This window comes from Microcaecilia unicolor, chromosome 1 (genome assembly GCF_901765095.1).
Source record: "Microcaecilia unicolor chromosome 1, aMicUni1.1, whole genome shotgun sequence".
Classification (NCBI taxonomy): domain Eukaryota; kingdom Metazoa; phylum Chordata; class Amphibia; order Gymnophiona; family Siphonopidae; genus Microcaecilia; species Microcaecilia unicolor.
The window spans coordinates 374,441,552-374,458,421 of NC_044031.1; the positions used below are offsets into that span (position 1 = coordinate 374,441,552).

The 16,870-nt window shown below is 45.3% G+C and overlaps 1 protein-coding gene across 1 annotated transcript in view; it reads right to left on the reverse strand.

Annotated features, from left to right (window-relative positions):
* Positions 1 to 16,870, reverse strand: part of DNAH5 (dynein axonemal heavy chain 5) — a 925,453-nt gene that overhangs the window by 844,650 nt on the left and 63,933 nt on the right. The window contains 1 exon segment of the mRNA XM_030220396.1: positions 10,197 to 10,319. Coding sequence (XP_030076256.1) covers positions 10,197 to 10,319 — 123 coding nt within the window.

Genomic DNA, 16,870 nt, shown 5'->3' on the forward strand with positions numbered 1-16,870 from the left:
AATCAACAGCTCCATTGAGCCACGAATGATACATCTAAAAATAAACTCCAAAAAGCACACCACAGAGGACCAGAAGACTTGAATCTTCTCACAATTCCAAAAAGAATGGAGGAAGGTGCCATCAGTCGCATTACGTTTACTACAAATAAATTAAATTAAATTGCGCACTCAAATTTGGCATGCACCCAAATTTACGTACACAAGTTTGAGTACAACATATAGAATTAAGGGGCTAATGCACAAATTAGCACGTTAACCACTTCTACACAAGCGTACCAACTCTTAGCATGATGGCTTAATAGTTAGCATGCACTAATTTGCACAGTAAGGGTTCCTTTTACCAAGTGGAGGTAAAAGGACCTCTGTGGCGGTGGTGATGAGTGGGTTTGCCACACGTTGAGGCATCCTTTTATCACCGCTGGTAAAAGGACTTTTTATTTTAATGGAAATGGCGGTACGGTAAGTGTAACAATTGCCACATGGCCATTTTCGTGGGGAGCACTTACCCGCTGCTGGGTAAGCCCTTGGCACTAAAAAATGAAAAATAATTTTTTGCCACTGAATAGGCCACATAGTGGGAGTCAGCACTACTGCTGGGCTCCCGCAATAGTCCAGTGGTAGGGACAAATTGCCATGCACCAAGCCTGTGGTAGCTACACCGCAGTTTGGTAAAATGGCCCCTAAATGCATTTTCTGTTAGGGGGCATGGAAAATATACTGTGCCCTGTCAAATGTGCTGTTAGGAAGCGTTAAATGTCAGTGCTAATTGTGAGCAGTATTAATGTGTGGTAATGTTTATGTTTATTAAAAATGTAATATACCACCAGGAATGTACAAGCATCTAGATGGTTCACAAAATCTAATTACATAAAAATCAAAATTAGAAAAAAACTCCATAAAAATAAGGAGAAAGACCTATTACATTCAAACCATGACCATCCAGCTTATAATCGAAAGTAATCGCCGGCTATTTCCCGACACAAATCGGGATATGGCCGGCGATTTCGCAAAAGCGGCGAAAAGCGTATAATCGAAAGCTACATTTGTGATAGCTTTGCCGCTTTCCTTTCGCCTCGCCGGCGAAAGTTCAAAGGGGCGTGTTGGTGGCGAAGCGAAGGCGGGACATGGGCAGGCTTGGGCGTGGCTACCAGATGGCTGGCTTTCGCAGATAATGGAAAAATAAAACCCGGCGATAAGCAGTATTTCGCCGGGTTTACTTGGTCCTTTTATTTTCACGACCAAGGCTCAAAAAGGTGCCCCAACTGACCAGATGACCACCGGAGGGAATGGGGATGACCTCCCCTTACTCCCCCAGTATGCCAGCCTCAAATGTCATACCCAGCACCCTGACAGCAGTATGCAGGTCCCTGAAACAGTTGTTGTTGGTTGCAGTGGACTGCAGAAAGGCAGAGCCAGGCCCATCCCCCCCCTACCTGTTCGACTTGTGGTGGGTAATGTTGAGCCCTCCCAAACCCCCCAAAACCCACTGTACCCACATGTAGGTGCCCCCCTTCAGCCCTTAGGGCTAGGGTAATGGTGCACACTTGTGGGCAGTGGGTTTTTGGGGGGATTTGGGGGACTCAGCACACAAGGGAAGGGTGCTATGCACCTGGAAGCTAATTTGGTTGTTTATAAAAGATGTTTGAAGTGCCCCCTAGGGTGCCCGGTTGGTGTCCTGGCATGTGAGGGGGACCATTGCACTACAAATGCTGGCTCCTCCCACGGCCAAATGCCTTGGATTTCGCCGGATTTGAGATCGCCGGCAGTTTTTTCCATTATCGTGGAAAAACAAAACTGGCGATCTCAAACCCGGCGAAATCCAAGGCATTTCGCCGGCCCACACCGTATTATCGAAAAAAAAGATGGCCGGCCATCTTTTTTGAAAATACGGTTCCGGCCAGCTGTTGCGCCGCCGCCAAAATAGATCACCGGCAACCTATTTCGCCAGCGACGTTCGATTATTCCCCTCCATATCATACAGCATGCAAAAATAAAATTCAAAATAACTTACTTACTGGATCAGTATTTACATAGATGCTAATATACCTTTCTTACAACCTCCAATTGAATATTTATTTTGATACATTTGTACCCCATGCTTTCCCACTCATGGCAGGCTCAATGTGGCTTACATGGGGCAATGGAGGGTTAAGTGACTTGCCCAGAGTCACAAGGAGCTGCCTGTGCCTAAAGTGGGAATTGAACTCAGTTCCTCAGGACCAAAGTCCACCACCCTAACCACTCCTCCAGAATATGAAATGCTAGATTAAAATAAAATATTTGTAATAGCACTTTGAGCTGTTTGAAATTTTCTTCAGCTGTAGTATTTTATTTATTTGTTTGTTTGTTGCATTTGTATCCCACATTTTCCTACCTATTTGCAGGCTCAATGTGGCTTACTTAGTACCATTAGGCGTTTGCCCAGTCGGTTGATAACAAATACAAAGTTGTATAGTGATCGAATGAGGTATATGTGGGGGTCCGAAGGGATGAAGGTTGTGTGTTGTCCAGTACAATCATTAGTCATGTTGTGCTTTGGGTGAGGAGGTTTACGTAGGGTCGTTGGGGTAGGCCTTTTTGAAGAGGTTGGTTTTTAGTGATTTCCTGAAGTTCAGGTGGTCATGGATTGTTTTCATAGCTTTTGGGAGGCCATTCCATAGTTGTGCGCTTATGTAGGAGAAGCCGGATGCGTAGGTTGTTTTGTATTTCAGTCCTTTGCAATTTGGGTAGTGTAGGTTTAGGTATGATCTTGCAGACCCGACTCTTGTTTCTTGTTGGTAGATCTATGAGGTCTGTCATGTATCCTTGGACTGTCATATATGATTTTTGTGGACTAGAGTGCAGATTTTGAAGATGATCCGTTCTTTGATTGGAGCCAGTGCAGTTTTTCTTGAAGGGGTTTGGCATTTTCGAAGCGTGTTTTGCTGGCAGATGTATTTTGGGTGGTCTAGAGTTTTTTTGTTAGTTGTTCTTTGCATCCCACGTAGATACCGTTACAGTAATCTGCATGACTTAGGACCATTGATTGTATTAGGTTTCGAAACGTTTCCCTAGGGAAGAAAGGTTTTAGTCGTTTGAGCTTCCACATTGCATAGAACATTTTCTTTGTTACAGAGTTTACTTGGCTCTTGAGAGTGAGGTTGTGGTCGAGTGTGATGCCAAGTATTTTCAAACTGTCTGAAGTGGGGAGGGTGTGTCCTGGGGTAGTTATAGTTGTGGGTTTGTATTTGTTATGTTGAGAATTGAGGATGAGGCAGTGTGTTTTTTCAGTGTTCAGTTTCAGTTGGAATGAGTTTGCCCAGGAGTCCATAATGTTCAGGCCATCGTTGATTTCACTGGTTATTTCTTTCAGGTCATGTCTGAAGGGGATGTAGATTGTAACATCATCTGCATAAATGAATGGGTTGAGGCCTCGATTGGATAGGGATTGTGCCAGTGGAATCATCATCATGTTGAAGAGTGATATTGGTGATATTGGTGATCCTTGAGGTACTCCACATGCTGCTTTCCACGGTGGTGATATGTTTGAGTTTGATTTTACTTGATAAGTTCTGGTGGTTAGAAAACCTTTAATCCAATTAAGTACGTTTCCTTCAATCCCGAAGTGGCTGTGTAGTCTTAGTAGTATATTGTGGTTTACCATGTCGAATGCGCTCGACATGTCAAACTGGAGGAGGAGTATGCTTTTACCTATGGCTATCTCCTGCTTGAATTTGGCCAAGAAGGTGACTAGTACAGTTTCGGTGCTATGGTGGGAGCGGACTTGAGAACTTGTCTAAGTATTCCGTGAGCTGTTTAGTCACCAGACTCTCCATCATTTTTACTACTAGTGAGATAGATGCAACTGGGCAGTAGTTAGTGAGATCTTTTGTGCTTTTCTTGGTGTCTTTTGGTATTAGGGTGAGTAGGATGTTGCCATATTCCTCAGGGAAGAGACCTTGTTGTAACATGAAATTTAGGTGGGATGTGAAGTCTAATATGAAGCGATTGGGGGCGGATTTTAGTAGACAACTGGGACATGTAACCAGTTTACAATGGGTCTTGGCGAATCTGTGAGTCGCTTGTGTAACTAATTCAATGTTGATGAGATTGAATGTTGTCCAGATACGGTCAGCTGGGTATCTGTCGGAGGTTAGGTTCAGTTCGTTGAAGAAGTTTTCGCTGTTGGTGTTGTGATGAGGAAGTGTGCTGCGTAGTTTTGTTATTTTTTCATTGAAGTGGCTAGAAATGTAAGAAGGGGTGGCAAAATTTTCTTCAGGTATATTAGTGAAAGGAGAATAACTAAAAAGGGAATTGTGAGACTAAAAGATACTGCAAACCGCTATGTGGATAATGATGAAGAAAAAGCAAATTTGCCAAATAGATACTTCTGTTCTGTTTTCACAGAAGAAAATCCTGGAGAAGGACCGCGATGGACTGCAAAAAGTACAAATGAGATTGAAGTGGATAGCGCACCGTTCATGGAAGAGAGTGTGTATGAACAACTTGAAAAGCTAAAGGTGGACAAAGCCATGGGATCGGATGGGATCCACCCTAGGATATTGAGGGAGCTCAGAGAGGTTCTGGTGGGTTCTCTCAAAGATTTGTTTAATATATCCTTGCAGACGGGAGAGGTTCTGAGGGATTGGAGAACGGCGGATGTGGTCCCTCTTCACAAAAGTGGTGATAGGGAAGAAGCTGAAAACTACAGGCCAGTAAGCCTCACTTTGGTTATTGGAAAAGTAATGGAAGCGATGCTGAAGGAAAGGATACTGAATTTCCTGGAAGCCAATAAGTTGCAAGATCCGAGACAACATGGTTTTACCAAAGGGAAATCGTGCCAAACGAATCTCACTGAATTCTTTGATTGGATGACAGGAGAATTGAATCAGGGACGAGCTATGGACGTAATTTACTTAGATTTCAGCAAAGCTTTTGACACGGTTCCCCACAGGAGGCTCTTAAATAAACTGGATGGGCTGAAGATAGGACCCGAAGTGGTGAACTGGATTAGGAACTGGTTGACGGACAGATGCCAGAGGGTGGTGGTGAATGGAATTCGCTCGGAGGAGGGAAAGGTGAGTAGTGGAGTGCCTCAAGGATCAGTGCTGGGGCCGATTCTGTTCAATATATTTGTGAGTGACATTGCCGAAGGGTTAGAAGGTAAAGTTTGCCTATTTGCGGATGATACTAAGATCTGTAACAGAGTGGACACCCCGGAGGGAGTGGAAAACATGAAAAAGGACCTACGGAAGCTAGAAGAATAGTCTAAGGTTTGGCAATTAAAATTCAATGCGAAGAAATGCAAAGTGATGCACTTATGGAATAGAAATCCACGGGAGACGTATGTGTTAGGAGGGGACAGTCTGATAAGTACGGACGGGGAGAGGGATCTTGGGGTGATAGTATCTGAGGATTTGAAGGCGACGAAACAGTGTGACAAGGCGGTGACCGTAGCTAGAAGGTTGTTAGGCTGTATAGAGAGAGGTGTGATCAGTAGAAGAAAGGGGGTGTTGATGCCCCTGTATAAATCGTTGGTGAGGCCCCACCTAGAGTATTGTGTTCAGTTTTGGAGGCCATGTCTTGCTAAGAATGTAAAAAGAATTGAAGCGGTGCAAATAAAAGCTACGAGAATGGTATGGGATTTGCGTTACAAGACGTATGAGGAAAGACTTGCTGACCTGAACATGTATACTCTGGAGGAAAGAAGAAACAGGGGTGATATGATACAGACATTCAAATATTTGAAAGGTATTAATCCGCAAACGAACCTTTTCCGGAGATGCGAAGGCAGTAAAACGAGAGGACATGAAATGAGATTGAAGGGGAGGCAGACTCAAGAAAAATGTCAGGAAGTATTTTTTCACAGAGAGAGTGGTGGATGCTTGGAATGCCCTCCCGCGGGAGGTGGTGGAAATGAAAACGGTAACGAAATTCAAACATGCGTGGGATAAACATAAAGGAAACCTGTTCAGAAGGAATGGATCCTAAGGAGCTTAGCTGAGATTGGGTGGCAGAGCCGGTGGTGGGAGGTGGGGATGGTGCTGGGCAGACTTATACGGTCTGTGCCAGAGCCGGTGGTGGGAGGCGGGACTGGTGGTTGGGAGGCGGGGATAGTGCTGGGCAGACTTATACGGTCTGTGCCCTGAAAAGGACAGGTACAAATCAAGGTAAGGTATACACAAAAAGTAGCACATATGAGTTTATCTTGTTGAGCAGACTGGATGGACCGTGCAGGTCTTTTTCTGCCATCATCTACTATGTTACTATGTAAGTAGTTAGCAAGTTTGTATGCGGGTGGGGTGTCTGTGTTGGTTGTGGTGATAGGGGTGGTGTCCAGTAACTTATTTACGAGTTGGAATAGTTTCTTCATATCTTTGTAATGCGGTCCTACTTTGGTTTTGTAGTAGGACCTTTTGATTTGTTTTATTGCATATTTGTATTTTCTTTGTATGTGTTTCCAAGCATTGAGTGTATGTTCGTCTTTTATTTTCCTCCATGCTCGTTCAAGTTTCTTGGATTGTGTTTTGAGGTTTTTTAGTTCGTCATTGAACCATGGTATTGTATTCTGTCTTTTTGATATTCTTGTTTTTAAGAGTGCTGGGGCAACAGTATACTTTGGGGCAACACAAAATAAAGCTCTCACGTGTTACTTCCCAACGTGCTTTTGTTACATGAGGAATTACCATTCTGATATTCGGCATCGAGCTTAAAATTCTTCTAGGAGTATAAGGAAAAGCCAGGGAACTCAAATAATCTGGTTGATGAATACAAAAAGCCTTATGGGCCATTGTTAGGATCTTAAAATTAATTCCATAATCAGGATTTAGTGAAAATGTTTAGAAAACAGAGTGATGTGATCAAATTTATGTAAATTTCCAAATAATCTAATAGCTGTATTTATGACAATTCTTTATGCGTAGGAACATCAAATAGTAATTTAAAATGCTTAAAGACTTTAGCCTTTAAGCATTTTAAATTACTATTTGATGTTCCTACACATAAAGAATTGTCATAATCTAAACAAGATATAAGTAGGGCATATAAAACTGTATGAAGAGCCTTCTTATCAAATAGATGCTTTATTGAACGTTGTCTGAATGTGGCAAAACCAGTCTTAATTAATGAAGAAACCTGTCATTAAATGATAGCTTATAATCTATCATTACACCTAGGTATCTAAAACTGTCCACCACTGGGATGGTACTACCAAAAAGGGTAAGAATTGATGAAGGCTGTGCTGAATGGTCTGTAATCCAGCAAGCGGTGGTTTTACTTATGTTTAAAACTAGAAGATGTTCTTTTAACCACACACTGAATCCAGACAATTCTGAAGAGTGATAAATCAAAAATAGATGGGGATACCCTTGCCACTAAAAGGATATCATCTGCATAACAAAATATCCCCAAACCAAAACAATGCAATAAGGGGACATATAAAGATGTTAAATAACAACAGTAAGAGGGCAGAGCCTTGAGAGACTCCACATTCTAAATGAAATGTTTTAGAGATATGTTGCTCTGAAACTACTGAGAAGGATCTCTCAATAAGAAAAGAAGAGATCCATTGTAATACCATAGAAGTAATTCCACCTGAATGTAAACAATGGTAGAGTAATTTATGGTCAATAAGATCATACGTGGAGGCCATATCAAGCATACTGCAAGTGCAATAAAACCATTATCCAACAAAGCATTGAGCTCACTTAAAAGAAAAGTCATGGTTGTCTCTGTACCATGCCCTACTCTACACCCTGCCTTGGATGTAGAATGTTAGAAGATTCCATGAAACTAACAAGCTTTGGCAGGGTATTTCAAATTAGAAATTGGTCTGTAATTTTGAGCATCTGTTGGTTCTGCCTTAGATAATTTTAAAACTGGTTGAACTGAATGATTCCATGTTGCTGATACTATGCTTGTAGATAACCTTTGGTTTACCACATGAAGAAGTAAAGGAAGCAAACCATGTTTAGATATTTTATTCCATGATGGAGGAATAGGATCCAGAAGAGAGCCTGAATTTTGTATTTTTAATAGTAATTTTGACAAAGAACTTTTCAACACAGTAATTGCAGAGAACGTGTTGGCGTACCCCCAACAATCAGCACACAACCTCTGCAATCAAGGCATGTTCATTTTTGCTGTTAAAGCACATTAAGGGACCCTTTTACTAAAAGATGAAAGGGTTATCGCCGCGTTGGTGCATGGCAAATCAGGCCTACCACTGGGCACCAACTCTGGTTGAAAATTCATTTTCTAGAATCTGTGCCGCGCAACAACTCTGGTGCTAGAAAATGAAATTTTATTTTCTAGCACCAGGGGCTTAGCTGGCAGTAATCGGGCAGCCCCATATTTGCCTGTTTACCGCTGGGTTAGCGCAGGTGCCCTTACCGCCTCCTGATTGGGTGGCGGTAAGGGCTCCCCCGGGAAATGGCCATGCAGCAAGTGGTTCATTTACTGCAGGGCAATTTCCCTTTAAGAAAAAAAGTCTTTTACCCACTGCAGTTAAAGAGGGCTTCAGCGTGCAGTAAATCCATGTGCCAACATTACTGCAGGGACCCTTTTACCACTGCTTGGAAAAAGGGCCCTAATTGAAAAAATTTAGCACACTTTAGTAGAAGGACCTTTCGTTTTATAAATTCAGAACTACCTATCCAGCTCATTTTCGAAAGTGATCGCCGGCCATTTCCCGACATAAATCGGGAGATGGCCGGCGATTTCTTAAAAGCAGCGAAATCGGTATAATCGAAAGCTGCTTTTTGACAGCATCGCCGCTTTCCCGTCGCTTCGCCAGCGAAAGTTCAAGGGGGCGTGTCATTAGATTAGCAAAGGCGGGGCATGGGCGGGCATGGGCGTGGCTACCAGATGGCTGGCTTTCACCGATAATGGAAAAAAAAAAGCGGCGTTAAGCACTATTTCACCGGGTTTACTTGGTCCTTTTATTTTCACGACCAAGCCTCAAAAAGTTGCCCCAACACACCATCTCCCCGTACTCCCCCAGTGGTCACCAACCCCCTCCCACTTCAAAAAATCAATTAGAAACATATTTTGCCAGCCTCTATCACCAGCCTCAAATTCCGTACCCATCTCCATGATAGCAGAATGTGTTCTATCCTCCGACAGCCTTTGCCTGCTTGTGATGTGGCTCTGGGGTGAGTGTGGCACCTTCTCTGTTATTTGCACTGCAGAGTCACATCAGCAATGCATTGTGGTGGGTGTAGGTATTGGTAGTTGGTAGGCTCTACTCCCGTGGTGCTTTTCCCCATGCTTACTGGGTCAGAGTGTGCCCCGTTTTGTTTCCTGTTGTAGTCCATGTGGTAGTGGCCATTTTTGTAAGATAGTTTTAGATCCCTTTCCTGTGTTACCCACATTAGAGAACGTAGTTCTTACCTTGAATGGTGCTGAAAGAGGGCATTGTACACCATTGTGCCAGCTCTGACCTACTGCTAATCTTAGTACCAGGGGACTCTTTGCCAGTGGGGCACAACCTCTAATCTGCAGGTAACTGTGAGTAAACGTGGTTATGCCAAGAAAGGACTTTTTCAGAGAGATTCATCTTCAGGTGTGAACTGGTGTGCCAAAGTTATACAGCAGCAATAAGTCCTAGAGGCTGTATGCAGGTCCCTGGAGCAGTTTTAGTGGGTGCAGTACATTTGTGGGTAGTGGGTTTGGGGGGGGGGGGTTGGGGGGGTTCAGCTCCCAAAGTAAGGGAGCTATGCACGTGGGAGCTTTTTCTGAAGTCCACCGCAGTGACCCCTAGGGAGCCCGGTTGCTGTCCTGGCATGTCAGGGGGGCCAGTGCACTAAAAATGCTGGCTCCTCCCATGGTCAAATGCCTTGAATTTGGCCGGGGTTTGAGATGGACCACATAACTTTCCATTATCGCTAAAAAAACGAAGCCGGCCGTCTCAAACCCCAGCCAAATCCAATGCATTTGGCTGGCCAGAACCGTATTATCAAAACAAAAGATGGCCGGCCATCTTTTTCGAAAATACGGGTCTGGCCAGCTGTTTGCAGCGCCACCAAAATACATCGCCGGCCATGTATTTCGCCGGTGCCGTTCAATTATTCCCCTCCATGTTATTCTGAAGGGAAAACAACATGCACAAAAAGCAGGTGGAATTCTCCACAGGTACTTTTTCCTGCACAATTTTGAAAAGTATGCTTGCATGTTCCATTTAAGAACTGTTGAGCACACATCTCTGAGTCAAATGTTACCTGATTAAGCTTAATAGCAGCTTTCAGTTTTTCCACAGCAACATCCTGAGGCTGGTCCCATATTGTGGCAGTTTTATTCTTGGTAATGTAAGATTTACATGCAGTGATCATCTGGTTTGTCACCTGTGATATAAAAACAGACATAAAATAAAGTCAAAAGTCATGAAAGGATAATCTGTTTATCAATAATTTATATTCCAAAATATGGCCATCAGCATACACTGATTTTGATTACATTACTAAAATCTACTAGCATGAGTTTTTGCGAGCAGTTTATGCAGTCCATCAGAGGCAACATTTTTAAGAGGGATCTCAAAAGAAATGCAATGTGCATAGATCAAGGACTACAAATGCATGTGTAAAATCAGAGGTGAGAAAAAAAAAAAGTGATCCCAACTGGCTGCAGGAAAAATTAGTTCATCTTCATGGCCTATGAACAGGAAGTCTGCACAACTGCCTAATGCTTTATTTCCACACATTTCTTCCTAGCAAACACAGATATTGTATTCTTCAAGGTAGGCAGAAGCAGGTGTTCCAGAAACTGATGGCAGGAATAGAAGACAAAATCATGTACAATATCATGGTGTTTAACTTAGTCAATACACTACAGTGTATTAGGTGATTTGTTAAACCTTAGAATATCTTAGTAGCAAACAAGTAAAAAAAAATGGTCTCATAGAATCTGGTACTTGGACACTGAGTTACTGGCATGGCACTGTATCTTAAGTAGCTCACTAGCTGGCATTTTCTAAGAAGTAAGGACCCATCTGTCCCTAAAAACTGTAGCATGATTTTACCTGTGAGGCATTTTCATCTATGCTTTGAAAGTGAACGCTGAGCATTTCTAAAAGGCATGCCAAACAGAACATTACCCTCAATTCTTTCCTTGGTGATGAGGACTTTTCACCAGGTTCTTTACTAGTCACAGTCTGATTTATTTTGTAATCATCTTTATTGATTATAACAGTGAACAAACAGGCCATATCCATGAATGTGGTAACCAAACAAATTCCAAGACTCTTACCACCCCCCTTCCCCAAATCCATATGTGTAAGATAAAGTTTTTTATTAATTTAAAAGTCTACTATGGGCAGCAAGTTGCAAGGTTGACCAAAAGTGTTCACAGCGACGCTGAAATCTTAACCCCTTAGCTGAGAAAATGTCAGCGATATCTCTGCGTTCCATGGCAAACAATGTTATCATCTGAGACCTCCAAATGGACAGCAATGGACCCAAAGGCTGTTGTCAATGAAGAAGAATAGCTTTTTTGGCAATCAAAACCAGACGCCACAGAAAACCCAGAAAGCACAGTGGTTTGGAAACAGTCAGGTTGTAATCCTCAAATAATATCCGGGGAGACAAGCCAAGATTACAAGCTCATTGAGACTCTGCAGCTTGCGGAATGCAACTCCAAAATCGCTGAATTTCTGAACAGAACTAGAACATATGTCCTAATGTAGCAGGTGTGTGTTGACAGTGAGGGCAAGCTGCTGATTCTGCTAAGGTGGCTTGATGAGCTTGATGAGGAGAGATGTACACTCTAAGAAAAAATTTATACTGTAATTCCCACAAAAATGTATTGCAAGTGACATTCTGTACTATCTGAAGGCAACCTTGTATATACTACTACTACTATTTAGCATTTCTATAGCGCTACAAGGCATACGCAGCGCTGCACAAACATAGAAGAAAGACAGTCCCTGCTCAAAGAGCTTACAATCTAATAGACAAAAAATAAAGTAAGCAAATCAAATCAATTAATGTGTACAGGAAGGAGGAGGGTAGGTGGAGGCGAGTGGTTACAAGTGGTTACGAGTCAAAAGCAATGTTAAAGAGGTGGGCTTTCAGTCTAGATTTAAAGGTGGCCAAGGATGGGGCAAGACGTAGGGGCTCAGGAAGTTTATTCCAGGCGTAGGGTGCAGCGAGACAGAAGGTGCGAAGTCTGGAGTTGGCAGTAGTGGAGAAGGGAACAGATAAGAAGGATTTATCTATGGAGCAGAGTGCACGGGAAGGGGTGTAGGGAAGGACGAGTGTGGAGAGATACTGGGGAGCAGCAGAGTGAGTACATTTATAGGTTAGTAGAAGAAGTTTGAACAGGATGCGAAAACGGATAGGGAGCCAGTGAAGCGACTTGAGGAGAGGGGTATTATGAGTAAAGTGACCCTGGCGGAAGACGAGATGGGCAGCAGAGTTTTGAACCGATTGGAGAGGGGAGAGGTGACTAAGTGGGAGGCCAGCAAGAAGCAGATTGCAGTAGTCTAAACGAGAGGTGACAAGGGTGTGGATGAGGGTTTTGGTACAGTGCTCGGAAAGAAAGGGGAAGATTTTACGGACGTTGTAAGGAAAGAAACAACAGGTCTTGGCGATCTGCTGGATATGAGCAGAGAAGGAGAGAGAAGAGTCAAAGATGACCCCAAGGTTGTATATGGGACACATGGGATTGGCAAAGACAAATCTTGAGTCCACTGCCATGCCAATCTGGTGTAATCGAGATCCTCCGAGTATTGCAAATATTTATGGTGATAAGCAAGGGGCACTGGAGTTTGCGAACTCGAAGTCAAGGCCTCATTTACCCCCCCCCCCCCCCCCCCTTTACAAAGCCTCGCTAGTGGCTGCCGGTCCAGTAATGCCGACACAGTCCATTCAAAGTGAATGGATTCTGTTGGCATTGCCATGCGGCAGCCACTAGCATGGCTTTGAAAATGGGGGTATTAAAGTCTCATACATTATCACACAGGTCTTCCCAAGGCAAACTCCTCACTTAATGAGCCAGTTGGATATAAGCAAATTTGTTAGTAGGAGGTAAATGGTACTTAGCACTTAATTCCTCAAACAACTGGAGATGGCCATCATCCGTTAGTAATTGAGTCAGGTAGTTAATCCCTTGGGATTCCCAAAAAGCAAACACTGCTGAGTCGGTCCCTGCCAGGAAGTCTGGGTTGTGACATAGGGCAATAAATGGAGTTACCACAGCAGAGAAGTGATAGTGCTTACATAGCCACTGCCATGTAGCCCGTACCGTAATGGGGATCGACCCGGAATAGTATGGAGCTGCCATTTAAAATGGATGTTGGTGAAGAGACTAGGTTCTAAACAAGTCACAGAAAAATCATTCACCCCTCTATATCAATCACTCATATGTCTCATAATACATGCCACAGTGAGATATCTAATATTCAAAAGACCCAGACTCCCATGCGATTTAGGCTTTTAGGTAATCGTGCCTTCAGTGGTGTACCAAGGGGGGGGGCGGTGGGGGCGGTCCGCCCCGGGTGCCAGTGGGTGGGGGGTGCTCCGCTCCCGCCGCCTCCCGTGGCCGTTCCCGCGGCGCCGCACATTAAAAAAAAACCGGCGAAGCAGCGTCGCAGGCAGCGCCTCGTGCCCAGGGTTGCCAGGTGGAAAATATTTTTCCAGCCTAAAGGAGCCCAAAATCCAGCCCAAAACCCGCCCAAACTCAAACCCCGCCCCTGACACCCCCGCCCCCGCGTCATCACCCCCGCCCCCGCCGTCATCGGCCCCGCCTTCCCCGTCACTAACCCCGCCTTCCCCGTCACTAACCCCGCCTCCCACGTCACTAACCCCGCCTCCCACGTCACTAACCCCGCCCAAAAACGTCACTAACCCCGCCCACCGCGGCCGAAAAAGCCACCTAAAAAAACCGCCCGAAGCACAAAAACCAGCCCAAAAAACCGCAACCCGCCGCGGGCAAAAATTTCCCGCGGCGGGTCGCGGAAAACCGCCCAATTGGGCGGTAAAACCGCCCACCTGGCAACACTGCTCGTGCCCTGCTTGTAAAAAAAAAAATCAAATCTCCTCCTTCCTTCTCCTCCTCGTCTTGACGTCGACTCGGGCCTTCCAATCAATTTGATTGGAAGGCCCGAGTCGACGTCAAGACGTCAAGACGAGGAGAAGGAAGGAGATTTGATTTTTTTTTTTACAAGCAGGGCACGAGGCGCTGCCTGCGACGCTGCTTAGCCGGTGGAGAAGGAGAGGGGCGAAAGGGACTCGGGTGGGGGTGTTCAGAGGGGAGAAGGGGACTGGGGTGGGGGTCTCAGACAGGGGAGGGGAGAAGGGGGACTGGGGTGGGGATCTCAGAGGGGAGAAGGGGAGGGGAGAAGGGGACTGGGGTGGGGGTGTTCAGAGGGGAAAAGGGGAGGGAAGAAGGGGACTGGGGTGGGGGTCTCAGACGGGGGAAGGGGAGGGGAGAAGGGGACTGGGGGTGGGGATCTCAGACAGGGGAGGGGGAGAGGAGAAGGGGACTGGGGTGGGGATCTCAGACAGGGGAGAAGGGGACTGGGGTGGGGGTGTTCAGAGGGGAAAATGGGAGGGGAGAAGGGGACTGGGGTGGGGATCTCAGACAGGGGAGGGAAGAAGGGGACTGGGGTGGGGATCTCAGAGGGGAGAAGGGGACTGGGGTGGGGGTGTTCAGAGGGGAGAAGGGGACTGGGGTGGGGATCTCAGACAGGGGAGGGGGAGAGGAGAAGGGGACTGGGGTGGGGATCTCAGACAGGGGAGAAGGGGACTGGGGTGGGGGTGTTCAGAGGGGAAAAGGGGAGGGAAGAAGGGTACTGGGGTGGGGATCTCAGACAGGGGAGGGGAGAAGGGGACTGGGGTGGGGATCTCAGACAGGGGAGGGGGAGAGGAGAAGGGGACTGGGATGGGGATCTCAGACAGGGGAGAAGGGGACTGGGGTGGGGGTGTTCAGAGGGGAAAAGGGGAGTGGAGAAGGGGACTGGGGTGGGGATCTCAGAGGGGAGAAGGGGACTGGGGTGGGGATCTCAGACAGGGGAGAAGGGGACTGGGGTGGGGGTGTTCAGAGGGGAAAAGGGGAGGGGAGAAGGGGACTGGGGTGGGGATCTCAGACAGGGGAGGGGAGAAGGGGACTGGGGTGGGGATCTCAGAGGGGAGAAGGGGACTGGGGTGGGGGTGTTCAGAGGAGAGAAGGGGACTGGGGTGGGGGTCTCAGACAGGGGAGGGGAGAAGGGGACTGTGGTGGGGGTCTCAGACAGGAGAAGGGGAGGGGAGAAGGGGACTGGGGTGGGGGTGTTCAGAGGGGAGAAGGGGGCTGGAACTGGGGGCTGAAAAAAGGGGCAGAGAGAGAGAGGGGACAGATCCTAGATGGAAGGGGGAGCGAGAGGGAGGGCAGACCCTGGATGGATGGGAGAGGGAGGGCAAATGGTGGATTGAAGGGGCAGAGAGAAAGGGCAGGCAGTGGATGGAAGGGATGGCAGAGAGGGCTGACACTGGATGGCAGAGAGAGAGAGAGAGAGATTGAAGACAGATGCTGGATGGAAGGAAGACGGTGAAAAGAAGATGAGGAAAGCAGAAACCAGAGAAAACAAACTGTAAATAAAATATATTTTTTTATTTTTTTTGCTTTAGGATAAAGTATTGTAGATATGTTAAATGTTTATAATAGAACATGTAAATAAGGTAATCTTTTTATTGGACTAATTTTAATACATTTTGACTAACTTTCGGAGAACAAAACCCCCTTCCTCAGGTCAGGATAGGATACTGTAACAGCACTATACTGTACTGACCCGAGGACAGAGGTTTTGGCCTCTGAAAGCTAAATGTATTAGTCCAATAAAATGGTATTATTTTACTTTCTATATTTGTTTTATTTCTATTTGTTAATTTGTAAAGTGGTGATTGGTACTTGTTAGTTTTTTTTCAAATTTACATCTGCTGTCTTTATATTTTGCACAGTACTAGGGGACAGTTTCTGCTTCTGTGGTGTTGCATTGTATGCAGAGTCTGGCATTGGGGGTTCAGTTTAATTTTTGTCTAAATAGAAAGTTTATGATTACTTATTCTATAGTGGATTAGGGTGTATCTGTGTTTGTGAAAAAGACATGGCTTTCAGTTGGCATTGACTGTGCAGGATCTACGATCTGTACTATTCTGTCTGGTTTCATTTTACAATAGGTGAATTGATGTTCTAGTGCTCACTGTAGTGTTTAAGATGCTTTCCTTTTCCTTGTGTGACTCGTAGAAATGACTGCTTATGGTATGGTAGAATTGCTCTATAGGTCCTGAGTGTTTTGTATTCTCGGCATGCCTAGTACTGGATTTGGGGGGGGGGGGGGGGGTGTTAAAAAATGACCGGCCCCGGGTGTCAACTACCCTAGGTACGCCACTGCGTGCCTTTTTCCCTTGCCATAAGTAATGCTATAAGGGGCGGGATCTCCAGAACACTTAAATACAAGGGCAGCATCTGAAAAACGTACAACCACCCAGGGGCCAGTATCTTGTTAAATAAAGCTATACATCCCACAAGAGAGACAGGTAATTGTGCCAGATCACTAGCATTCGCTTCACAGAAGCCAACAGAGGCAGATCATTACATGCATACAAAGTTGGAAAATTGGCTGGAATGAGTATCCCCAAATGAGTACCCTCTCCAAGTACTATGAAAAACTGGAGAAGAAGGAAGAGCTTGAGACTTAACCAGATTAAGCTTAAAACCAGATAAACAGCCATATTGAGAAAGCAAGGTAAAAAGGTATGGCAAGGGCTTCTGAGGACCAGTGAGTGTCAATAGGAGATTGTCTGCAAAGGCCATGACTTTCAGAACATATTTCCGAATGGTCACTCCCTGAATCTCCTCAGCCTTCCTCAGCCTACACAATAGGGGCTCTAAAGTCAGTATAAAGAGTAGGGAAGATAGA